Raw genomic sequence first — 24,975 nt, 5'->3', positions numbered from 1 at the left:
GCCTTGGAGCCCCCCCTTCCACACACACACACACACACACACACACACACACACACACACACACTTTGGATGGATCTGGCTTCTGTCGGGCACCCTCAGCAAGGTCCAGGCCTCACCCGCCCCCACGCTCCTGCCCCTCCCTCCCACCACTTACTTCCAGGCTCTCTGCTGGGGCCATAAATTATCCATGGGCTGTAAGTTGGCTGCATCTGCAACAGAGGCTGAAGTGCTAATGAAATATTCAGGGATCTCAACTCTCAAATTCCCTGGTGGCCACAGGATGGGCCTGGAGAAGACAGGATTATGGTATAGGGTCAGGGGCCTCCAAGCCCTGGTCCCAGTCCCCACTCTGCTGGAGTCTGGGGCAGGGAGACTAGGGAGGTGGGGGAAAGGTCTCTGCACCGCACCGCACTCAGCCTCTGGGGGGTGCCCTCTCGCCTCAGAGGTTTTGGTGGGCAGTGAGTGGAGGTTACTGATTTTGACCCCTGGGATTAGCAAGTCCCCGCTAACCGCCCCGCCCCCAGCCCTGGCTCTTGAATTGCAAGTTTTTTCCCTCAGGTCCCACTTGCAGCTGACTTCCCGCAAAATTGGTCCTCATCTCCTCCCAACACACACGCTGCACCCCACCCTGGTTGGGCTGGAAAAGATCTAAATTGGTGGGCTGGTGGGCAGGAGTCCTAAATGCCAGGAATTTGCCTGGGTGACTTGGGAAAGTTCCTCTCTTGGCTCTAGCCTCAGTTTCACCATATATACAAAGACAAGGGCTCTGATTGTTTCTTCTTCCTCTTCTCAAGGACTCTCTACAGGTAGGAGAGAAATTCCTGCCATCAGTGTGTGTGCGTGTGTGTGTGTGTGTGTTTGCACACTCGTGTGCCTGGGGAGGGGTGGCCTCTCCGTGGGAAGGGCGCCTGTCGGGACAGTCATCTCTCCCGGCTTGTTGGGAGAGGGAGGAGCAAGCAGGCTGGCTGGCGGGTGGGGCCTCAGCTGTGTCAGCCTGTTCCAGGAGTCACCCAGGGATGGAACAACAAGGGGGTGACTCAGGTGGCAAGGCTCCCCCCACCCTGCTGCACCCCCCCACCCAAACTCTCAGGAGGGGGAGGGGTTGCTCAGAAAGCCTGGGAGACACAGCTCTAGAATACAACCCCAATGCTTGGAGTCCCTGAAATTCTGGAATTGTAACTTGTTGAGGGGTGGGGGGTTAGGGTAGGTAAGGGGATACGAGCCGGGGATATTCATTCTCTGGAAAGGTCCTGACCCTCTCTCTTCCACCTCTCCACCACTACCACCTCCAACCCCTGGTATCTCACCCTGGCCTGTGCTATTTCTAGCCATCCTATCTCTGTTTTCTTGTCTCCATGTTTTCCCTTTGACATTCCATCCCCGCCCACACGCCTTCCAGTGAAGTGTCTTTGGGGAGCTACCTCTATAATTAAGAGCCCTTCCCCGGGGCTGGCTGGGCACACACCCTCAGGACCAGGTTGTAGGCAGTCTGGGTCCTCCAGGCTCCGCCCCTGGACAAAGGGCAGTATAAAAGATCGTGAGCACCACCCCCTCCCCTGGCCTTGCGGGATCCAATGCGCTCTGCTTCTCAGGATGCCTGGGCCGCCTCCCTCCAGGAGAGCTTGGGAGCTAGAGGCACTTCTGCGGCCAGTGTCTTCTTCCCAGCCCTGAAGCGATCACAGTGAGCAAGTCCCCCCACCCCAACACCAGCAGGCAGGGGGCCAGAGGGCAAATGGAGGCCCATATACAGAGATCTTAATTGGTGACAAACCAAGCTAACACACTGTTGGGTAAGATGTACTTTGACAAGTAGAGCCCCACAAGGATCCGAAAGGCTGGGATGGAATTGAGGGTTCCTTCCCACTCCTTCTCAGAACAGAACGCAGCAGCCCGGAGAGAACATTCCCTGGCCCCGAGCTCTTGGGCCACCTGCCCTTCCGTTTGCAGCCCCGGCTCCCCGCACCCAGCGCACTACCACTGGCTGCCAGCACATGTATGTTGATACCCCAGCTGCATGTCCGTCCCCCAAAACTGCCCCTTGTCACCCCTTTGCCTAAATGTGCACATAACACGTGTGCTCCTGTTGTCCACTGTTGGGAGAAGGAGCCAGAATGAGAGAACCACAGCCTCCCAAAGCAGGGCCAGCTCTGGGTAAGGAATTCCAGTTTCTGGTCCCCAGTGTGGTCTGAGGGGAGAGGGATGAACACTGGGTAGGCTCATTCCCCTAGTTCCTGTTTGGAGGCACCCCTACCCCCTGGGAGGACCAGAGCAGAGGCAGGACCCAGGGCAGAGGCCCCTTCCCGAGGTCTATGGATGGCTCTGCCCCAGGGCTGAGAGAAGGCCCATGCTCAAGATGCCGCTAGCTCTTTGCATTGCCTTTGATTCCAGTCCGCCCCACCAGGAATAACTTCCAGCAGCTTCTTTCCTGTGGACAGGCAACATCATCAGCCCAAAGCTTAGCTACACAACTGTTCACCCCATCCTCATTTATAGAGGTGGCCATCCCTGAGACCACCGTAGGCAAAAGAAGAGGGAAGAAGGGTGTGTGCGCGTGCGTGTGCTCAGGAGAGGGCACTGACATGCCTGGTGTTTGAGGGTCTGAATCTGTGCCCGTCAGTGCATATCCCTGAGGTGTGAGGACAGAAGCTGGTATGTGCAAATGTAAGTCCTGCCTGCCGCTGTGTGGGGAAGGGGCCCCCACAGAGGCCAAGAAGACAACAGCATCCCTTCCACATCCTTCTATGGCCCAGAGGCCTGTGGACCATGAGCCGAGGAAGGTGGCCTGGCTGCTGTCATTTACCTTCCCCCAGGGAAGCACCTCCCTGTCCCCTACCAGCTCCCCTGCCCCAATACTGGATCCTCATCAGAGCCCTCTTTGTCAGTAACTTCTATCTCTGGGGCAACTTGGGATGAGCCACTTTGGTGCCCTTTCATTCTTTACTTGAAGAACCTAGGGGCTGCAAAGTTGAATGAACCACTTGTGTTCTTAGTGGCTCAAGAACTCTGCTTCCATTGAGCTCTGGGCAAGAAAGATGATTTTTAAAATTCAGGAATATGTTGGGGAACCTGGGGGGCTCCGTCAGTTGAGCATCTGACTTCGGCTCAGGTCATGATCTCGAGGTCTGTGGATTCGATCCCTGCAGTGGGCTCTGTACTGACAGCTCAGAGCCTATAGCCTGCTTCAGATTCTTTGTCCCCCACCCCCTCTCTGCCCGTCCCCTACTTGTGCTGTCACGCATGCTCTCTTTCTCAAAAATAAATAACCATTAAAAAAATTAAAAAGCAATTCAGGAGTAAGAAGTGAAGCTACCCATAAGAAGGAGCTTAGAAGAAGGAGAGAATCTCCCTTCCTGGAGATTTGTCGGAGAAATCCCTGCCTTCAAAATCTTGGAGGCAGGGGACTGGGGAAGATGTTCTTGTAGCTTTCCCTTCAAGTTCAAGCTACTGAGGAGACTGTGGCCACGGTGATTCTCATCCTCCTCGCTGCTTGAGACCAAATCCCCTACACAGAGAGCTCATTGGAGCAAACATCATTTTCTGATTCTTTTCTGTATCCTTCAGATGAATCCTCAGTACCTGGTGGGCACATAGTAGGTGCTTAATAAAGGTGCAGAAAATCCCTTGATCTGGGAGGAGACACAGTTCTTCTTCCAGTCTTTCCTGCTGCTGTGGGTGGTTCCTCCACCTGGTCCCAGCCTGAGTGCTTAGCTTTGGGGCCAGCGTGTTGCAGCATGTTCCAGGCTGACACGTAGAGAACATTCTGGGGAGACACACACACACACACACACACACACACACACACACACACACACACAGAGGCTTTATTCTGAAGCCCTATTTGTCCCCCTCTGTTCCGCCAGGCTCTTCTACCACTCTGAGGTCAACCAGTCCTCCCAACCTGTATGCTGAAGGGGGAATAAAGGAGTTAAGCCAGGCTTGGGTCTAGGGAGTGTGTGTGTGTGTGTGTGTGTCTGAGTGTAGCAGTGGGTGTGGGAGGTGGGCAGGGGATGGAGAGAGGTGGGAGAGGAAGTGAAGCCCAGGGTTGGGAGCTCTATTCCAAGCTGAAGGCTGGCCACGACAGCCCACCTGGAGTGGGGGAGGGGGAAAGCAGGTGGGGCGGGGGTAAGGTAGGGAGGAAGACAGATAGAAAAGCAAGAGAATGGGAGTCCAGGAAACTAAGGAAAGGGGAGTGGTCCTGGCATGTGGGATGGTACCTGGTTAAGGATGTTGATACCTGCCTGGCCTCCTCCAGGAAGACTTCTTGGATGGCACAGCCTCAGAAGTGAGACTGTTTTGGCCATCATTCCTTTCTGTGGTGGGAAAGTGGTCAAGTGGGGGTGCCTTGAACCTAGCCCACCCTGGGTGCTAACTTTGTGGCTATAGAACTTGTCTGAAGGAGGACCTTTTCCCTGAACCACCGCTCCGCCCCCCGCCCCCGCCTCGCCAGCCCTGCTAATTCCCACACACTCAGAATAGGCTAAGATGACCTGTTTACACTTAGCTCTCTGGGAGCCCTTTGAGGGTTGGGATCATTTTGGTTTTCTGTGTTAGCAGGGTCTAATTCCATGCCTAGCATACAGTTGGTGCTCAAGACTTGTGTTGATGAATGAATGTCTCTGGTAAACTCAGCATGCTGTCCACCCACTAGCAGGCATTCATCTCACTAACCAGAGAAAGGAAAGACCCTCATCCTCCTAACTTGCCTATTGGGAAGTTCTTTCTGATACCTAACCCACAATCTCCTGCCACTGAGGGGCTGTGTTGTCATGCCAGCATTGATTTGCCTTAGATCTACTGCCTGATTTTTTCCAAATCCCCCAATACTTTCTCTGTCTTGCCCCAAATCATTGCTCTCTGGCTCTGCCCAGAATATTTGTTTTTGCCTTTCCCCCCACCCCTCCCTGTTGCTTTCACATTTTATGTGTATGCTATTATTCCATCAAAAGAACATGTGTTTGGTGGGTCTTGAAATTAGAAGAATGGGGTTCTTGGCCACTTTTTTGTTTTCTGACTTCTCTGAACCTCACTTTCCTCATCTTTGAAATGAGGTTCATTTTGTTGTCCTAATTTTTTTTTCAGAATTGTCATGAGAATTAAAAAAAAAAGACCCATATAGGGGGACCTGGGTGACTCAGTCAGGTGACCAACTCTTGGTTTCAGCTCAGGTCATGATCTCATGGTTCATGGGTTGGAGCCCGAGTCAGGCTCCTTGCTGTCAGGGTGAAGCCTTCTTGGTATTCTCCCTCTCTCTCTCTGTCTCCCCACCACCCCCGCTCACTTTTTTTCTAAAAATAAATACATAAACTTAAAAAATATTTAAAGACCCTATCATTAGGGGCGCCTGCGTGGATCAGCTGGTCAATCTTCCGACTTCGGCTCAAATTTTGGCTCAGGTAAGGTCTTATGGTTCCTGAGTTTGAGCCCCGCATCTGGTTCTCTGCTGTCAGCAAAGAGCCCGCTTCAGGTCCTCTGTCTCCCTCAACCTGCCCCTTCCCAGCTGGTTCTCTCTCTCTCTCTCTCTCTCTCTCTCTCTCACAAAAATAAGCTTAAAAAACCCCCCATATCATTCAATTCTAACATTTAGCAGTCGTTTAAGTGATTTTGCAAACCTTAATTTGATTCCCCCAATCATGAGAGAGATCCAGCTAATGTACCCATTTTACAGATGAGGAGACACAGGATAAAAGATTAAGTAATTTGCCTGCAATCATACAGCTGCTTAGTGGCAGAACCCAAACCCAGGCCTTCTAATGCTAAATCTCATGAGCACTCCATATTTGGGGGAAAAATCCCAACTCAGAAAAAAAAGCCTATGAAATGCTATACAAATATGTTATTACCACTCTGTGGCAAGGGTGAATAAGCCCAAAGAAGCATCATGCCTGACGCTGAGTTGGCCTGTGAAGGCGTTTGTTCTTTCCCATGGCGTCTCCTGACTCACCTGTTGGACAGGTAGGGGGAAGGGGAGACTAATGAGTCTCACCTGCTCAGAGCTAGGGTGGGGCAAGACACACCCCATCCTTCCCATTGGTTCTTTCCTTATTCTTACTAACAATTCCTTGTCCAATCAGGAGGAAGTAACCTTCTGTCTGCCAATAGGTGCGGATTGAGGATGGAACCTCAAATTGGAGGCCGTCCCCAGAGCCGACTAGCAGTCCCTGGGGCCAATGGCCAGCGGATAAACAGAGGCGGCGGTGGAAGGGGACTGGGCGCGAGGCTCCGCCCCTCGATGGGACTGTCAGGAGAGGCAGCCAGTGAACCCTCATCAGCGGGTGGGCGTTTCCCTTAGGGGCGGAGCTTCGAGGGGCGAGAGGCGTGGCTTGGCTGTCAGGTCCCTTCGCCTTTTGTTCGGTTACTGAGTTGCTGCCTTGGCCAGAGTCCGGAGCAGCCGCCGCCCGAGCGCGCCGAGCTCAGTTCGCTGCCCGCGCCGGCTCCCAGCCCGGCCCGATCCCTACCCAGCCCGGCCAGGCTCCACACGCAGGTGCGGACGAACGGGGCTGGGATCGCTGGGGCGAGGGAAGGGCGGCAAGCGGCCGAGAGGGCGATCCCCGCCGTCACGGGGCAGGTGAGGGCGCCAGCCGGGGAGCGCCACCCTGCACCGGCGGCAGGGGGCGCGCTGGGGTCCTTGGGTGCGGCCACTTAGGGGGCGCGAGGTTCGGGCGGATAGCGCTGGGGGCTGCGTGAGCTGGAGATCTGAGAAGGGCGGGGAGGGAAGAGCGCAGGTGGCTGTGGGGTCGCGCCTGACCTGGGGCCCGTGGAGCTCGCCCGACGCCTCGGCCCCGACTCTCGCCCCGACTCTGGCGAGGGAGACTTTGCCCTGCTCGTCTGCGTCCCAGGGCTCGCTCTGTAGTCAGGAATGTACAGTTCGGCAAACTTGCTGCCGCTGGTGTCTTTGGGGCCACTCTCACCACACCTCACGCGTCATCCTCGCTTCCCCTCCCTCTCTACTCCCCCAGGCCTGGGTGGGGCCCTATTGTCTGCGCCCGATTTGCCCAACTGTGGGGGCCGAGCGTACATTTTCCTAGCGACTCGGGCCCCACCTGCGGAGCAGGTGAGCACCCGGAGTCCAGAGGCCCTGCCCTCCAGCTCCCGGGCTTCGTCGGTACTGTACCCGCGGCGCCTCCCTCCGCCCCGGTGGGTGTCGTGCTGGGGCTGCGCCGGCGGAGGTGGGATGAGATGACAGCGGGACTGGCGCGGGGCCCGGCTCCGCGCCCAGCTGGTGTCTGGCACCCGTGGCTCGGACTGGGGTCTGGGCGGAGGGGTCGTGCGTGGCTGGAAAATTCACTGGCCCAGTTTCCAGCAGCTGCTGCTTCCAGAGTGTTGATAGGGGAACGGGACTACTCTTCTCTAACCTTATTGTCGAAAAAAATCACCCCAAACAAACTTTCCTGGAGGAAGTATTCACGGCAGCTTTCTCTGCGGGTTTTCCTGCCTCCTTGCTCAAGGGCTTTTGGCCAGGCTTAGGGGGGCCGTCTTGGGGCAAGGCCCCCTCCCCCAGCTGGCCAAGCTGAACCCCGGCTGATGCCTGCGCTCTGACCCTGTCGTCCCTGCCCCCACATCCATCCTGTTTGCTGGGCCCCTGGGGTCTGAGTGGGCAGGGGTGGGGGGCGGTGGGCCAGAGGGGAAGCAGCTTCTTCCTTCTCTTCCTGCCTCCGGGGACCACACACCCCCTCGCTTAAGGCCTGCGCCGGTGGCTTTCTCCCCAGCTTTGCCCCTTCCCCAGGAATGGGGGTGGGGCAGGGCAGGGCCAAATTGACTAGGGTGGGGGAGCGATTGTTCTGGCCTTTTTTTCCTCTGCCCCATCCCCCCCACGGCTGACTGGTTTTTTTTGAGACCGAAGAGTGTGGAGCTTGGGGCTTGGTTTCCATTTGATTTCTGGATTTTGAAGGTGCATTCCTTCTGGAGGCTTTTGCAGTCAGTTCCCCAACCACCCCTTCCTGAGAGAGCTGCCTAGGGAAAGTGGGGCAGGAGGAAGGCCTGGGGAGGCGGGGAGCCACTTGAGCACCTGCCCTCACCCGAGCTTCCTGAGAACCCCTTCCCTGGGCAGAGTTGGAGATAACCAGGCTTTCAGCACTGGTTTTTAAAAATCTAAAGTGTTGTAGGGATTTGGACGACAGCCTCATGGGGAACAGAGGGGAAATATAAAAAGCCAGGCTCTCCCTTGGTCCTGGGAGAGAATCAGGGCTGCTTGACCTAACTCAGTTGGAAAGACCTACCACCTCTTCGGTGTTTGTAGCTGGGGCAGGGGGGAGGGGTCAGAGCAGCCCCCATAGAATGCCCTGGGTTAGCGGGAGGCTGAGGAGGGAACCCCTTTCTTCTGCTCTAGTGGGTAGTGTACCTCTGGGAAGATACAAGGAGATGGAATTTGGGCAGAAATAACCTGTTTTCCCTCTTCTGTGGGCCAAAGTAGAGGAGGGGCAGGCATTGTAATTACATGGTTAAATGATTAGTTTAGCTAATCTGGTTTGTGGCTGTGATGAAAAGATAATACTGAGGAAGTATTGCTAGGGGTGCCTGGTGGAAACTGGCGATGCACTGGACAGGAGGTGGGGGCGGGGAGGAGAGGTGGGACCCAATTAGTCATTTCTTGCTAGATCAAGCCCTAGCTGGGGTGGCATGAGCCCTGTCTACCCAGCCCCAGTCCCGCCTCCGGCTCTAGCCATCTGGAACCTCTCTCTGGGCTTTGGGGCTGTGTGTAGGAAGCGTTCCCTCCCTGGGCAGGTACTGATGAGGGAGTGGGAAAAGGATCCCCCTGAGAATGAGACGGGGTGACGGACTGTCCATGGAAGGACTGTTCGGTTGGGAAGATGTCATGGTAGGGCTGTTCTGAGCACAGTGATTTGGGTGTGGACTGAGGTGGGTTTGAATCCCAGCTCTGTCACTCATTACCTGTGTGGTCTTGGTCAAGTCATTTCAACTCTCTGAGCCTCAGTGACCTCTGCAAAATGGGAGTAATACGTGTGACCCAATAAGTCGTGATAAATGGTGACTGAAAGAGTAAGGGAGGACTTTACGGATACCACGCACTTTCATCAACTGCTCTCACTTCATGACTCTCCCTAGAGGCAGGTATCATTACCCTATTCAGCAGGTGAGGAAATTGAAACTCAGGGAAGTTAAGTAACTAGCCCAAGGTTGCACAGCGTGACCCAAGCAGGGTCAAGACTAGCCTTTGGGTCCTCTGGTTCCAAGCCCAGAGCCCATCCTGCTATATCACCCCATTACAGCCCCGGAATGAATCTGTGCTCTCTCTTTGAGAGCCTCTGTTTAGGAGTTTGGGGAGAAGAGAATTCTGAATGACCCAGGAAGGTATGTGTGGGTGGTGAAGGAGGGGGCAGGTTGGTCAGGAAGGGGTGACTCATGTCTTAGCCTCCAGCCCTCTGAAACCTCCCTGGCTTGGGTTTTAGTTCCTGGTGTGTGTGTGTGTGTGGGGGGGTGGTGAGGAAGGGCTATCTCCCCAAGGCCAGGGCAGTGACCATGTACAGAGGAGGCTGGTGCAGGGGGAGGGGAGGGGTCAAAACTGCTGCTGCCTCCGGCTTGTGCTGGACCAGACCCTGGGCTGTCCTGGGTTTGTCCCTGTAAAGGAAGTGGCACTTCCTGCTTTGCTGGGGTGGAGTGGGGTCGGGGGGCTGGTCCCTGGGGAGTAGACCGAAATGAGAGTCAGATTTAGGACTGGGCCACTGTCCTGCAGTACCAGTCAGTGCTGCCAGGCTGCTCTGGGGCTGGGAGACTGGGGGGCCAGGAGGGCCTGTCTGGTGATGGGGGTGGTGTCAGCCAGAGCCTTGGGCCCCGAGAGAGGCGCTGGTGTCACTGTCCTCTCAGACCTCCCTGGTTCCTGGCACCTCAGTCCACTGGGCCCCTGACACCAGGATGGGCCTGGGAACACTGTCTGTGTGAGTGCAGCCTGGGCTCCGATGTCATCGGCACTGGGCTTTGGATCCCTTGAGGTCCAGAGGGGACCCCAGGCATGGGAATTATTGATCCTGGAGGAGAGAAGGTTAAGGGCCCTTGATGTGACAGAGGAGGAAAGAGAATGATCTCAGCCCCAGCGGATGCTCTGAAGGGGGTGCCAGGCTTGCAGTTTTCTGTCACCCCTGAGGACACAAGAGCAATTGGGACTGATGCTCTTAGGGAAGGAATGGAGGCTAGACTGGAGGAAGGACTTCCTGTCTGTTAGAGATGAGATTTTGCGTTGCTGAGTGAGAGAGAGAGATGAAAGATCAGAATTGACTCTTGTCTGAGGAGGCTGAAGCAGGGCTCTGTCTGTTATGGGAGCTTGAGGGGGGCCCATCCTGCCCAGGAGAGAGGGCAGGCAAGGGTCAGTACCTCTGGCGCCAGTCTGAGGTCTGCAGGGGCCCCTGGGGAAACTCCTAGTCTTGTGTCCTTTGGGAGAAGAGAGTCCCGATGGTGAGAGGGACAGGTATCCATGAGCCGGCTGGCCCCGTGACTCCTGTGAAGAGAAAGAGAAGTGTGCTGGGGTCACCGGGTTTGTGTCTCTGCAAGTGACATTTTGAGGCCTCTCTCTTGGGACATGGTTGAATCTGGGGGAGGTCTGGGGGCACGGACTGTCCCACTTTCTAGCAACTTCCTTGGCCAGGCCTGAAGAGAAAGCTCTTTGCTCAGGCACCTCAGCCTTTGGGGGACCTCAGGGCAGGAAGCTCAGCTTTCTGTGACCTGCAGAGTGTGGGTTGAACAGGCCTGTGTCCCTTCCCCACTCTGGGGACACTGGACTGAGTGGCAGGGACAGGGACAGAGCTGGGATGATGCTGGGCCATCAGTCCGCTTCTTTCTTATTATGGGGGCGAGGGGGAGTTTGGTCCAGTCCTCCTCCATCTTGATTGACAAAGTAGTATCTGCTCATTGTGAAAAACAACTGGAAAGTTTAGAAAAGTTTACCAAAGAAGAAAAGAAAATCACCCACAATCCCACCACGAACGTTTCTTTCTTTTCTTTTTTTCTTAGCATCCTCTCCTTCCTTAGCCTCAGTCTTGATGATCTCATGCTCTGACTACAATAACAAATCTTTAACCAAACCTTCTTCCAAATCCTAGTTTTCTCCAGCAAATGGAGAACAGGGAACTAATAGTTGGGTTTTCCCTGTGTTTCCTGGAGTCAGCTGGGCAGATCCCTGCAGAATGAAACCCTGGGGAATCACCCCCTATGGAGAGGATACCAGCTGGGGTCAAGGCTGCCCAAACCCCCTCCTCCCCCGGGGGCACTTGTGCGCCCTGCAGTCCCTGGCACAAGTCCATCCTTTGCGGTTTTCTGAGGCTGGGTGCAGTGTTTTTCCACTCCCAGGAGCCCTGTTTTGGGGTCATCCCCTGGTTTGGGTTTCTGTCCACAGAGGGTCAGCAGCAGGGACCGGAGCTCCAGGGGGGAGCCCCGAGGTTCCCAGGGTCGAGCCACCTGGCCCCGCATTTCCCTCTCCTCCAGGTCCCCTTCATTTTCCCACCCGGTTTGTTTGCTTTGGGAAGGAGCCCAGAAGGAAGAAAACAAACAGCAGCTGGGACCGCCTGACCTGAGCCTCCCCCGCCCCCAGCCAGTTCTGGGCAGCAGCTTGGGCCCACCTCCAGACCGGAAGTGAGGGTTTTCCTCTGGAAGCATCCAGGAGGATGGGCTCCTCTGTCTTGTCCTGTCCCCGGGGGCCCTGGCCATATGTGGTCCCCATTTCAGTCTCTGCCAGCTTGGAATGGCCATTCTGAGAGGAGAGACCACAGTGTCTGCCACGGAACCTCTAGTTTGTGGGGGGTTTCCTTCTGGGGTCCCCAGTCTGAGGGAAGAGGCCTAGTTAAGAAGTCCCAGCCCGATGGGGGAGACAGGGCTCACAAGAGAAGCAGTCATGTCTGTCTCTGTCCTTTTCTTAGGGTCTGTTTCTGTCTGCTTGGGATGGCTGGCCAAGTCTCTGCTGGAGTCAGAGACAGTGGGGAAGGGTGGGGGCTGGTGACCCTGCTCAGCCCAGCCTCTCTCCTGGGACTGCTATGTGGGGAATGTCCAGGCCTGGCTGGCTGGCCCGCCCCTGGCTGCAGGAAGCAGCAATGTGACTGGGAAGTGGGGAGAGAGCAGAGCAGTATCTCCACCTGGCCTCCCCTCCCAGACCGGATATAACTCCTCCTGCCCAGCCCCCCACTCCCACCCCTGCACTCTGGCCGGTCTCTGGCTTAGGGCCCGGAGGCAGATCCCTTCTCTGGGTCCTGGGTCCCAAAACACAGGCCTGACTCTGCTGGCCTCCTCCTCTTCTGCCATTTCTTTGCTTTGCTAATAGAAGAATGCTTCCCTGGGCCTTGACCGTCAACAGAGGGCTTCCAGTCACTGCTGTGCTAGATCCATGATCCACACATGGTCTGAAGGAAGGAGTGGCTTGATCATCTCTACTTTGCAGACGAGGAATGTGTGGCTTAAGGAAATCGAGTGACTTGCCCACGGGCACACAGCCAGTGAGCGGTGGGGCTGGATGGTACCCTTCCCTGATTCCCATGCTCTCCTGCCCTGCCCACAGACCCTTTCCTCTGTCACCGTCTGAGCCCGTGATCGGAGTCTTCACAGGATGCTGGCCACTGGCCCAAGGAGCTGCTGGAAGGCTCTGCCCGCACTTCCGGCTCTCATGCTGTGTGTCTAAGTCTGTTTCCAGCACCGTTCTTGGGCGGCCTATTGCTGTCCTTGTTTCCAGGTGTTTTAGAAAAAAGACAGACACAGAGAGGGAGACACAGAGTCTGCAATAGGCTCCAAGGCTCTGAGCTGTCAGCACAGAGCCCGACGCGAGGCTTGAACTCACGAACCATGAGATCATGACCTGAACTGAAGTCGACTGAGCCACCTGGGTGCTCCTTAAAAGATTTTTAAAAGAGGTTCTTTCTCTTTTTTGTTATTTTAATGTTTACTTATTTTTGAGAGAAAGAGAGCAGGCAGGGGAGGGGCAGAGAGAAAGGGGGACTGAGGATCCAAAGAGGGCCCTGCACTGCAGCACAGAGCCTAATGTAGGGCTTGAAGTCACAAGCTGCAAGATCATGACCTGAGCCAGAGTTGGATGCTCAACTGACAGAGCCCCACCTGGCACCCCTAAAAGATTTTATTTGTAAGCAATCTCTATACCCTAAGTGGGGCTCGAACCTGCAACCCTGACATCAAGAGTCACATGTTTCACTGACTAAAGCCAGCCAGGCGCCCCAGTGGCAGTTATTTATTTTTATTTTTATATATTTTTTTAACATGTATTTAGTTTTTGAGAGACAGAGACAGAACGTGAGCCGAGGAGGGACAGAGAGAGAGGAAGTCAGCAAATTGGAAGCAGGCTCCAGGCTCTGAGCTGTCAGCACAGAGCCCGACACCGGGCTCGAACTCACAAACCGTGAGATCACGTGGGTGCCAGTTATTTTGAATGTCAGGACTGGAGCACACTCTACTGGGACTGTGTTGGACTTAGAGTGCCTCCTGCCAGCCTGCTGGGTTGGCCATGCTGGGGAGGAAGCAGGAATGAAGGGCAGAGTGTGGGCAAAGCTTGCTTGCAGATTCCTACCCAGTGTAGACCAATGGAGAGAGGCTTTTTTGCACTCCCCATCCAGGGCCCAGGCTTCCCTTCCTGTCCCTTGTCCTGCTCCCCACCCCACCCTGTGACCTCTGAGCCAGCTTCTCTGCCTCCTGTGTGGCCAACGGTAGAGCATGCTGCTCAGCAGAGGCCCCCCTTGCAACTCAGAAAACCGCCCGGTGTCTGGCTCTGCCCGGCTCTGCCCCGTCTCTGGCCTGAGTGTGTGGGCGGGGCCATGTCTGTCTCACCCACTTCCACCCTGGCCCTGTCCAGGGGCATTGTGGCGGGTCTCGCTCCAGGTCGGGGCGGAGAGGGGCGAGACCAGGTTGGGTGTGGCCCCCTCCACCCTGGGAACTGCCAAAGCAGCACTTTTGTTTCTCATGAGATAATTTCTCCACTTCTCCTGGGAGTCGACAAGGAGGAGAAAGGTGGGGAGGGTTGACTGTCCTGCCTGCGGTCTGACTTCTAGCCTTCCTTTTGTGGAGTGTGTCTGCCCTGACCTGTGTCCCCACCTCTCACCTTGCCCACCCTCTCAGCCTTCTCATTTGTTGTGGGGAGCGGGGTTCCTTATTCCCGGAGCCTTAGACATCAACGTTCCTTCGAGATCAGCCAGGCCACCCTTTCTGTAGACGAAGCACAGAGGGAAGGTAGCTGCCTAAGGACACCTGTAAATGTGGGACCAGGACCGGCGCCAGGATGGGAGACTCCTGATTTTGCAGCCATTGCCCCGCCTCCCTCTGTAAGCACCCTTGGTCTCACCAGCGCCTCTCCCCTGGCAAGGGGCTCAGCTCTACCCAGGCGCCAGCCACGCCATGCCCTTTCTTCTACACTGGCAGTGTCTGGCCGTCTGACCATCCCTCCTTGACTGCAGGGAATCCCTCATTCCCAGGTCCCTTGTTAGGAGCCAGCGAAGCCGCCCTGTGTAGTGGGCTGGTGTGCAGTGAGGCAGGCCTGGATTTGAGCGGAGCCCTGCCATTTTCTCAGTGTGGTGCCTTAGTCTTTTCAGCTGCAAATGGGGAATAATAAAATGCCTGCCCAGTGGCTTTGAAGCAAGCATGATACACGTTTGTTGGTAAAAGCAGCTCAGTGTCCCCTCCCCCATGGATCCTTTGACCTCCGTGTGGCCCCTCTCTGGCCCCGGAGCAGCTGCCCAGCCCTCAGCGTCTCTTAGCTCCAAGCCTGAGCTGGAAGGGGTGATGAGGGGCCTGCTGGCAAAACGCCCCTCCTATGGCCAGCCTTGACCTTGGTGGTCCCTGTAGATATGGGGCTGGTGGGGGAAGGGCGGTTAATTCCTGAGGTCCAGGGTGAGACCTGTGCCCCCCTGCCTGGGCACAGAAGCCACAGGAGTAGGTGGCCGTCTCTGCTGGAGAGGGGCTCTTCCTGGCCTGCATGGGATGTTCTTACTTTTTTTTTTTTAATGTTTTATTTATTTTTGAGAGAGAGAGAGACAGCATGAGCAGGGGAGGGTCAGAGAGAGAGGGAGACACAGAATCCAAAGACAGACTCCAGGCTCTGAGCTAGCTGTCAGCACAGAGCCTGACACAGGGCTCAAACCCACGAACCATGAGATCATGACCTGAGCTGAAGTTGGACGCTCAACTGACTGAGCCCCCCAGGGGCCCCTGGAGTGTTCTTACTGATCAGGGCTAGAGATGTCCAGTTTGTCCTGAGCAGATCTGACTGAGGCTCAGCGCCCAGATGTCTGCTCAGCCATTTGCCCCCGCATAGTGGCATTTACGGGGTTAACGCTGCTGCCCATCCTAGTACAGTTTTACCTTCCTTCTGTGGAGCTTGGATGTCTCAGGCCTCCTCCCTGGAGGTTTCACCTCCCTGGTGGCTGCTCAGTGACAAGCCTACTTCTCCAAATTTCTCTATTCTTTCCCTCTCCCACCCCGGAAGGCAGGAGTGCTGGGCCCTGTGTGGTGAGGGCGGGGGTGGGGGAGGGGGCTCCTCCTGAAATAGCCACACTTGGCCGGTGCCTGGGAAGCAGCTGGGTGCATCTGGCGGCACGGAGCCCGCTGTCTGGTGTTCTGGGCCTGCTTCTGTTTGTCAGCTCGAAACTCTGAGTCACTCGGGGTGACGGGAGGAGAGGAAGGAGGCGAAGGAGGCGGCTGGGAGCTGGGCTGGCTCCTGCCTCTGCCTGTCCCAGGTGCGCTCACAGGCAGGGAAGGAGCCTGTGTGGCCATAAAAGGCAGGGAGGCTTGAAGGATCAGTCAGCCTCCTCCTGGAGGGAGCACTGGAAGGACGGATCCCTGGTGATCTTTGTTCCCTGGGAGGGGGCGTGGGCAGGCTGAACCAGATGAACCACCCTTGGCTTCACCCGGTCCGCCGCCATGATGGGACCAAGGATTTGAGGTGCTGAGTACTGTCTGTCATCATGGGTGGACCGGCCTGGGGCCTGCTTGCTGTCTGAGGCCACTCTGCATGTGCAGAGGCCACAGGCCTGGGAGTCACTCAGGCCTGTGCCTGGCTTCAGCCCTGCCATTTCTCCACCTGAGGAGCCTCAGTTTCCCTGTCTGTAAATGGGGCAGGGGCAGATCAATGCTTTGCAACCTGGTTGTGGGGCGGCGGGCATTTAGTGAAAGCTTTGGCACAAGGCGGGCCCTCACTGGCACGCCCTTGCCTTGCCTCTGCTCCCGAATCTGCTCCCAAGACCGGGGAAGCCAAACAGACCAAGTGGGAATTCACCACCGTGGTACAAAGGAGGGCCCAGCGATTCATTAACCTCACAGGTCCCCAAGTCCCTGCAGAGAGCGGGAGGGGTGCCTGAAAGGCAGGGACCCCTCTTGAGGCCTGCCCTACCCCTTGTCTCTAGCCTTGGGTCTAGGAGGATGAGAAATGGGGAAACACCCCTGAGGGAGAAGAAGCACTGATACACGGCCGTGGTGCCAACAAGGAGCACCTACTATGTGCTAGGCACCAGGTAACCTCTGAGGGGGTGCTTTTACCCCATTTTGCAGTTGAGGGCTGGGCTCTGCAGAGAGGCGGATTGGCCCAGTAGTGTGGGGCTGCTATTTGAACTGGTCAGCGGGGCACAAAACTCTGGAAAAGCCTTGCAGGAACTGGGGTGCTGGAGACACAGGTGTCTTAGGGCGTGGGTCTCTGGAGTCACTCGGGATCCTGCCCCATTTTCAGGAAAGATCCTGAGATTCTGGAGTCTCCAAGGGAGCCTTGGACTGCTCCCAGCAGCCTCTGGGGCTCTCTCGAGAAACCTGTCTGACTGCTTCCCCGCCCCACCCAGTTTCCTGTCCAGTGCTCTGGGTGTAGCTACCTCACCACAGACTTTCCCAGGGAGCCCCAGTGCGTGCGGGGGCGGGGGGGCTGCGGGACCCCAGAAGCTGCTGGAGGCCCTGAGCACCTCCTGCTCTGGGAACATTGGGAAGGGGCGGCAAGGTGAGTGAGCCCAGGGCTGGGGTGTGGCATCTGCCCTTACTGCCCCGCTCCCCATGGGGTTCACTCCACCCTGGGCTGGAGGTCAGAGATCAAAGCCCAGGACTCACACTTGAGTATCCCACTAGGGGGCTGGGCCAGATGATGGGATGCCTTGCTGGAGCCCGCTGATTTCCTGCCCTGCCTTTGTGTCCCCAGCAGCCGCCATGGAGGTGATGAACCTGATCGAACAACCCATCAAGGTGACCGAGTGGCAACAGACATACACCTATGACTCCGGCATCCACTCGGGTGCCAACACCTGTGTGCCCTCGGTCAGTAGCAAGGGCATCATGGAGGAGGATGAGGCCTGCGGGCGCCAGTACACGCTCAAGAAGACCACCACCTACACTCAGGTGCCCCAGAGCCAAGGTCAGGATCCCCTGGGACTGTTTCATGGAAATGGTTACATCGAAATATTTCAGCAGAAAACCAGCCTGGCACTGGAGGGAAGTCAGAGCAAAAGGAGGCAGAATTTAGGGAGCTCTTGTCTGAGGGAGAAGGCACAGCTATTTCAGGGTACCCCCATCTGAGAGGGAGGCAGATTCCTCTTCCTTGAATTTCAGGTTCCAGAGAGGGAAGCATAGACTCTACCCGCCAGTCTGAAGGCGTGGTCCTTGCCCTCCATGAACTTACAGTATAATGAGGAGGCATCACTATAGGGGAAGATGGTCCTTTGGCTCCAGGAGCCTCAAGTTTGATGGGGAGACAGGGGTCCTGGTGGGGGTAGGAGGAGACCTGCAGAGAGGCTGAGGCCAGGTGGTAGGGTGACAGCTGACTCCTGGCTCCAGGCTCTGGGGCTTAGGAGCAGGGATGCCACACCAGCCAGGGGGCTGGGCTCTTTGGGGGAGAGGGGTATCCGGGCCCTAGGACTGCTGTCCGCAGGTGTCCCCGGGGCCCCGAACAATGAGCGGGGTGAGCTATGGGAGCTGGGAAGGGTACAGGGTGGGCTGTGGCATGTGGAGCTCAGCCACTGCCTCTCGGGGTCTCTTCCCTGACAGCAGGGTTGGCAGGGCTGGCCAGGCGTTGTGTGGGCAGCCACCAAGTGCAGCACCCAGGTGGGAAAGCTCCGTGCTGTCTCCTTCCTAATTGCGGGGTGGAGCCTCTGCCTTTCTCACCCCAGGGCACTGGGACACTTGCCAGGGCAGGGCTGCCCGGGAAGCGTGGGCACCTATTTGTGGGGCTCCTGGATCCACCCAGGGGTGGATGGAACCTGCAGCCTGAGCTGAGAACCTACCTCCTGCTTTCTGAAACCATACTCCCAACTTTGCTTCTGATCTGCTGTGTGACACTGGCTGGGCCTCTCTTTGCTAGCCTATGTAATGGGACAACTGCCTCCTTTGGAGATGATGAGGATATAATTAGAGTCACGAGATTTCAGACTTGAAAGGAGGCTTAAGTTGTCTCCTGCTATCCCAACCCGATTGTTAAGGGAGGGGCCTAGGGTTGGGGTTTGGGCTCTGGAGTCAGGCTGTCTGAGTTTAGACCCCAGCTTGGACTCCTATAAGCGCTCTGTGCCTCAGTTTCCCCATCTGTAAAGTGGAGATAATAATAGTACTGACCTTGTAGGATTGTTGTGGGATTAAGTGAGAAAATATAAGAAAAGCATTTAATTCACAGCTAAGCACATAGTAAATACTCCAAAAAATGTTAGCTATTCCTACAAATAGTAACATTCACTCAGTTTGGTAGTGTTATTTGCACTATATCCTTTCTTTGCAGAGCAGTTTATTACTATTATCTCATTTAATTCCCGTAAGAATTCCTTGTGATGGACAGAATGGCACCCAATTTTACAGCTGATATAACTGAGGCGACGGTGAACTCCCCCCTGGTTAGAGGCAGGAGTATAAGTGGAGTCCCGGGGCTTTGGTTGGGGGCAGGGAGCCAGCCCAGAGAACCCAGGTGGGCTGTCCACAGGCCTGCCCTGCTCTCCAGTGTCCCTCCCCACCCCCCCAAACCCACCTCCTGCAGCTCAGTCCCTGCCTGTTGGCCCCCAGGCGACCTGGAGTACCAGATGTCCACGACAGCCAGAGCCAAGCGGGTGCGGGAGGCCATGTGTCCTGGCGTGACAGGTGAAGACAGCTCACTGCTGCTGGCCACCCAGGTGGAGGGGCAGACCACCAACCTGCAGCGGCTGGCCGAGCCATCCCAGCTGCTCAAGTCCGCCATCGTGCATCTCATCAACTACCAGGACGACGCCGAGCTGGCCACCCGGGCCCTGCCTGAACTCACCAAACTGCTCAATGATGAGGACCCGGTCTGTGAGGGGCCTGGCCAGGGTGGGGGCAGGGCAGAGAGGGGAGAGGTCAGGTGTGTGCAGGGGATGGCCCTACCTGGGGCCCCATCAGCGGGGAAAGACTGGCCTGGGTCCCTCTGAGCTTCGTGGAGGGGTCGCCTGGCCCTTCTGTCTCCCAGTGACAGCCAGCCCGGCCCATCTGCTCACTTGGTCCCATCCTTCCTTCTCCCCCTCAGGTGGTAGTGACCAAGGCAGCCATGATTGTAAACCAGCTGTCCAAGAAAGAGGCGTCACGGAGGGCGCTGATGGGCTCGCCCCAGCTGGTGGCAGCTGTGGTGCGTACCATGCAGAACACCAGTGACCTGGACACGGCCCGCTGCACCACGAGCATCCTGCACAACCTCTCCCACCACCGCGAGGGGCTACTCGCCATCTTCAAGTCAGGCGGCATCCCTGCCCTGGTCCGCATGCTCAGGTAACCGCCCCTACTTGCTGTGGGGTGCTGGGGCTTCCCCCCTCCCTTCCCTGGGCTTCATACAACGTTTATTGAGGCCCTACTATGTGCCAGGTGCAGAACCACACCCAATCCCGGCGCTCAGCTACTCACAGCCCAGCAGGGGTGGCAGGCACGTGACTAGCACGTTAGTCAGTAGGATACGGTATAGGCTAGGGCAGAGGTCTGTCCAGGATTGTGCAGAGCTGCGGGAAGCTGTGCAGTTTAACAGCAGGGTGTTGATGGGTGAGTGGGGTTTGGCCTGCGCAGATGAGGGGAAGACGATTCCAGGGAGAAAGAACAGCATGTGCAAAGTCCCTCGCCACCTTTATCTTTCTCAGCCTTGCAATGTTGACTGGCCTTTTTCCGTATCTCCATCCTGGGCTGTGAGCTCCTTGAGGTTGGAGATCCTCTGACCCCCTTGCAGGGCCTCTCCTGCACGCGGCCGCCCATATTGTAGTTACTTAGTAGAGACAGACATCCAGGGAACCTACTATGCACTCAGCACTGGGCTAGGAGCCCAGAGCAGGAGGAGTCATGGTCTCCCAGTGGGGAGAGGGTTGGTGCTGTGTGCTCCATGCATCAGAGTGGGGCTGGGCTCAAGGGACAAGGAGACTTCAGGAAAGGGCTGTTTCCACAGGGGTGTGGGTATGGGGAAGGCTTCCTGGGGGAGGTTAGCTTGCATTTATGTCAGGCCCTTGGGACCTGACTCCCATTCACCCGCTGCCCGCCGTTCCAGCTCCCCCGTGGAGTCGGTCCTGTTCTATGCCATCACCACGCTGCATAACCTGCTACTCTACCAGGAGGGCGCCAAGATGGCGGTGCGCCTGGCAGATGGGCTGCAGAAGATGGTGCCCCTGCTTAACAAGAACAACCCCAAGTTCCTGGCCATCACCACCGACTGCCTGCAGCTCCTGGCTTATGGCAACCAGGAGAGCAAGGTGGGCTGCACCCCACCCCCGGCCGAGCCCCACGGCCTTCCGGCGCCTCGCTCTGTCCAGCTGCAGCCTCTGGCCATTGCCTCCTCACCATTTTTAGGTTAAATACATGAGTACAGGCAGCTGTACATGTTTCCTTATGTAACTGAGATACTTTGAGGATTAGGAAAAGGAAAGGAAAAAACCTCCATCCTCACACAACTGCTGCTGTCTCCGTGTGCTTCCTGTGGTGCTCTCCCCGGGCACGTTTGTACGTGGGTGTAGGCATGGCAAATGTACACCTTTGCATCTGTTTCCTGTGTTTGGTTTTCTGTTTGTTTTTGCTGTATCATCCTCAAAACCACCCTCTGTAGGGGCAAAGAGCATTTCGTTAAGTGGAGGGCCCGAGACTTTTCCGAGGGAGGGCATTTAGATTGCTCTCGATTTTCTATTTTTATAAACAGCGTTGTCATGAACATCTTTGAGCACACATCTTTTCCAAGAAGTAGAGCAGTTTTTCATCAGTGGGGCTAAGGATTTTTAATGTTTCTGAGCTTTGACCCAGGCTGCCAGATTGCTTTCCAGAAGGATTGTATTCTTTAAACAATGTCGCTGTTGGTGCTATAAGTTAGTTCCATTTCACCCCATTCTTGTCAGCATTGTGTATTATCCTTTTTTCAAAGTTTTGGCCTTTTTAGTAGTCACAAAAGCTATTCAGGTTTTAGCTGAAGCTCAGTAATGACGGCTCTGCCACTCCTTTCCTTGTTCCTTGTCGTATTTCCTGTCTGTCTCACACTTGTTCTCCACTGTCCCCCACCTCAGCTCATCATCCTGGCCAACGGAGGACCTCAGGCCCTCGTGCAGATCATGCGCAACTACAGTTATGAGAAGCTGCTCTGGACCACCAGCCGTGTGCTCAAGGTGCTGTCTGTGTGTCCCAGCAATAAGCCCGCCATTGTGGAGGCTGGTGAGTATGGTCGTGGGAGATGTCCTATGTGGCTGGGAGGGGCAGGGTGGAGGCCTGGGCCAGCAGCCAGGCTTGGCCAGCTGTGCTCCCCATGGCTGATGCCCCCTGTCCTGTGCCCCAGGTGGGATGCAGGCCCTGGGCAAACACCTGACAAGCAACAGCCCCCGCCTCGTACAGAACTGCCTTTGGACCCTGCGCAATCTCTCGGATGTGGCCACCAAACAGGTGAGGGGGCGTTCGGGCCTGGGTCCACCTCTTCAGCCACCTTGTCCTCCCCTCTTGCCACATGCAGGCTCCTGTCTGGGACTCTGACCTCAGGAGCCGTGGGAGGCTCCCCTGTGGCTGAGGCTGGAAATATCCTGCAGACCCTCATCCCTTTAGCTTAAGGTTCTAATCAGTTAAAGATTCAGGAAGAGTGGCTCAGTCGGTTAAGCATCCGACTTTGGCTCAGGTCATGATCTCGCGGTCCCTAAGTTCGAGCCTTGCATTGGGCTCTGTGCTGACAGCTCAGAGCCTGGAGCCTGTCTTCAGATTCGATGTCTCCCTCTCTCTGCCCCTTCCCTGTTCACACTCTGTCTCTCTCTCTCTCAAAAATGAATAAACACTAAAAACAAAATTAAAAAAAAAAAGATTCAAGAAGAGATGAAGGCACTGGTGTCCCTAAACCACAGGTTCCCAGGTGGCACCAGGGGAATGATCTTGACCTAGACCCAGTGGCAAGGAACAGTAACATACTAGGAGACAGCTTGGGGGCTCTGGTGGCTAAAAACACAACTTAAAGAAAAATGCAGCTTTAGGACAGGATTTCTGGTCTCCCTTTCCAACCTGACTACCGTTCCTAAGAGGCCCCCACCCCCCATCCATAGGCTGGTTACTCAGCCCTGGTCACATGCCGGACTCTGCTAGGCACTCGTGGACATTGGCTCGCTCATCCCCTTCAACAACTGGAGGTGGAATGTGGGACCCGGCTGGTTAGGTGAAGAAACAGAGGCCCAGGGAGTTACGCAGTGGCCCTTGCTCCCAGCTAGTAAACTGGCAGAGATGGGATTTGAACCCAGAACTGTTATCCCAAAGCCTGGGGGCCTTCTGTTCTCAAGGCCCACGTGGCTCCCCCTGGGACAAGTGTGGCTTCTGGGTCAGGGATGTTTCCTAAAAGTGGATTTGGTGCAGGGAAAAACAGGTTAGCAGGGCCACAAGGCATGTGACTTCCTCTGCAATTTCCTTCTGGCCCTGCCTAGCTCTGAGGATGCAGAGAGGGGCAGGAGGGGTTGGAGGGAAGAGCATGAACTTGGAGTCAGGCCTGGGTTTGGAGCTGGCCCCCTGACTGTGGGTCTGTGCGCAAGCCCATCAACCGTCCTGTTCGTGCCACCTTCCCATGGGGTGTTGCCGAATCACAAGGATGATTCCAGGTGCACAGGCAGGCCTGTCGGCTATCAGCTGGATGGGCTTCAGACCCTGTGCGGCCATCTTGTTGTTCTCGGATATATTTGGGGGCCCCCCTCTCCACCGCCTCCCCTACACCCCGCAGGAGGGCCTGGAGAGCGTGCTGAAGATCCTGGTGAACCAGCTGAGTGTGGATGACGTCAATGTCCTCACCTGCGCCACGGGCACTCTGTCCAACCTGACGTGCAACAACAGCAAGAACAAGACGCTGGTGACCCAGAACAGCGGTGTGGAGGCCCTCATCCACGCCATCCTGCGTGCCGGTGACAAGGACGACATCACGGAGCCTGCCGTCTGCGCCCTGCGCCACCTCACCAGCCGCCACCCGGAGGCCGAGATGGCCCAGAACTCCGTGCGCCTCAACTACGGCATCCCGGCCATTGTCAAACTGCTCAACCAGCCCAACCAGTGGCCGCTGGTCAAGGTAGCTGCTGCGGCCTCTGTGGGGGCTAGGCGAGGGGAGGGGGCTCTCTGCCGTTGGCGGTAGGTGCCGCATCGGTACAGGCGAGGCTGCTGTAACAGAGAGGCCCTGAGTCCGAAGGCCAGGGTGGGCTCCAGACGCTGCATTTGTCACGGGCTCGCAGGCCCTGCGGCTGGTCCGAGGGACACGTCGCTTCGGCTGACGCTTTGGAACTTGATCACGTTGCAACATCTAGATACAAGGAAGCTGGCGAAGTGTCATGTGTCCAAAGTCCTTGCGCCCTGCAAAAATTCAGCAGGGACACTAAAAAAGACAGAAACCGGAAAGGTTTCTGGGGGAGTATGTAGTGTCGGCCGTAGGGGTTAAGGATGTGAAGGGCCTTCTCTGCAGGACGCTGCCTGGGTGGAGGAGGGCCGGCTGGAAGGGACTCCCACTGGTGAAATCTTAGACAGTTTTGACAGTACCGATAAGAATGATTCTAAGTAGTTACACACTGAATTTTAAAAATCCACAGTGAGAGAGAAAAAGGTAGTGTGTGGCACCTCCTGGGGGTTGGCCCCTGCTGCAAGCCCGAGGTGGGGGGAGGGTCTGACTTAGCAGCTAAGTGGCAGAGTGACCTTGAAAGGTCATCTACCTTGTGTTCACGTCCCCTTCGCTCATGATTTTCGTCCCTGCTCTCCTGGCTGCTTGTTTTGAGAGTCAGATGAGATGATAGCTTGTTTGTAAGACCCTGAGGGACCCTGGGAGGCCCTCGTGGCCTCTGGACGACAGGGACCTTGGGGAGGAGGCTTCTTCCCAGAGTGGCCTCACTGGGGACTGATCACAGTACGAGCATCACTAAAGCAGGAAGCTTGGGGGTCAACCACGGCAAGGACTTACTGATAATCAGGGTTTGGGAATTACCAGGAAAGTAAGACCCTGGTGTCTGGGGGAGAAGGGGTGCTGAGAGAAGGGACAAGGGTGGGGGTCAGGGCACGGGGCTGGTAGAATGTTCCAGAATGGGGTTTCAGCTTTTTTAGCTGGGGCTCTTAGAGTTAGACAGGAGGACCCACCAATCCTTTGGAGTAAGGGACGTGTGCTGGGAGTGGTTTCATGGTCTGGAGGTCTTCCAGCATGTCTGTGTCTGGCCTGGGGGACAGAGAGATGACAAGGGAAGGGGAGATGGTGCTGGGATTCTCCAGATGCCCAAGAAGTGTCCCTGACTGTGGTCCTTTGTGCTTGTCAGGCAACCATCGGCCTGATCAGGAATCTGGCGCTGTGTCCAGCCAACCACGCCCCTCTGCAGGAGGCGGCCGTCATTCCCCGCCTCGTTCAGCTGCTGGTCAAGGCTCACCAGGATGCCCAGCGCCACGTGGCTGCGGGCACGCAGCAGCCCTACACGGTCAGTGAGCTGGCGCTGCCTGCGACCGCCCTCCCCAGGGGTCAGCATCCTTTTGTGAATGTGTGTGCACGGGTGCGTGAATGGGGAGGCAAGTTGTGGAGGATGCTTTCCCGGAGGACCGGTGAGGTTTGTCTGACTGTCGCGGGGGTGGAGCGGTGGGGGG

General features: G+C 56.4%; 1 protein-coding gene across 1 annotated transcript in view; it reads left to right on the top strand.

Moving 5' to 3' along the window:
- Positions 1-6,327: 6,327 nt before the first annotated feature.
- Positions 6,328-24,975, top strand: part of JUP (junction plakoglobin) — a 23,741-nt gene continuing 5,093 nt past the window's right edge. The window contains exons 1-9 of the mRNA XM_029927041.1: positions 6,328-6,481; positions 17,111-17,323; positions 18,952-19,211; positions 19,427-19,665; positions 20,423-20,624; positions 21,423-21,567; positions 21,689-21,792; positions 23,096-23,434; positions 24,657-24,904. Of these exons, the coding sequence (XP_029782901.1) occupies positions 17,119-17,323; positions 18,952-19,211; positions 19,427-19,665; positions 20,423-20,624; positions 21,423-21,567; positions 21,689-21,792; positions 23,096-23,434; positions 24,657-24,904 (1,742 nt within the window). The 5' untranslated portion in view covers positions 6,328-6,481; positions 17,111-17,118. The remainder of the gene's footprint in view (positions 6,482-17,110; positions 17,324-18,951; positions 19,212-19,426; positions 19,666-20,422; positions 20,625-21,422; positions 21,568-21,688; positions 21,793-23,095; positions 23,435-24,656; positions 24,905-24,975) is intronic.

This window comes from Suricata suricatta, chromosome 17 (genome assembly GCF_006229205.1).
Source record: "Suricata suricatta isolate VVHF042 chromosome 17, meerkat_22Aug2017_6uvM2_HiC, whole genome shotgun sequence".
NCBI lineage: Eukaryota > Metazoa > Chordata > Mammalia > Carnivora > Herpestidae > Suricata > Suricata suricatta.
Note: the sequence above shows the minus strand (reverse complement) of the source record. Positions and strands in the feature narration are given on the sequence as shown.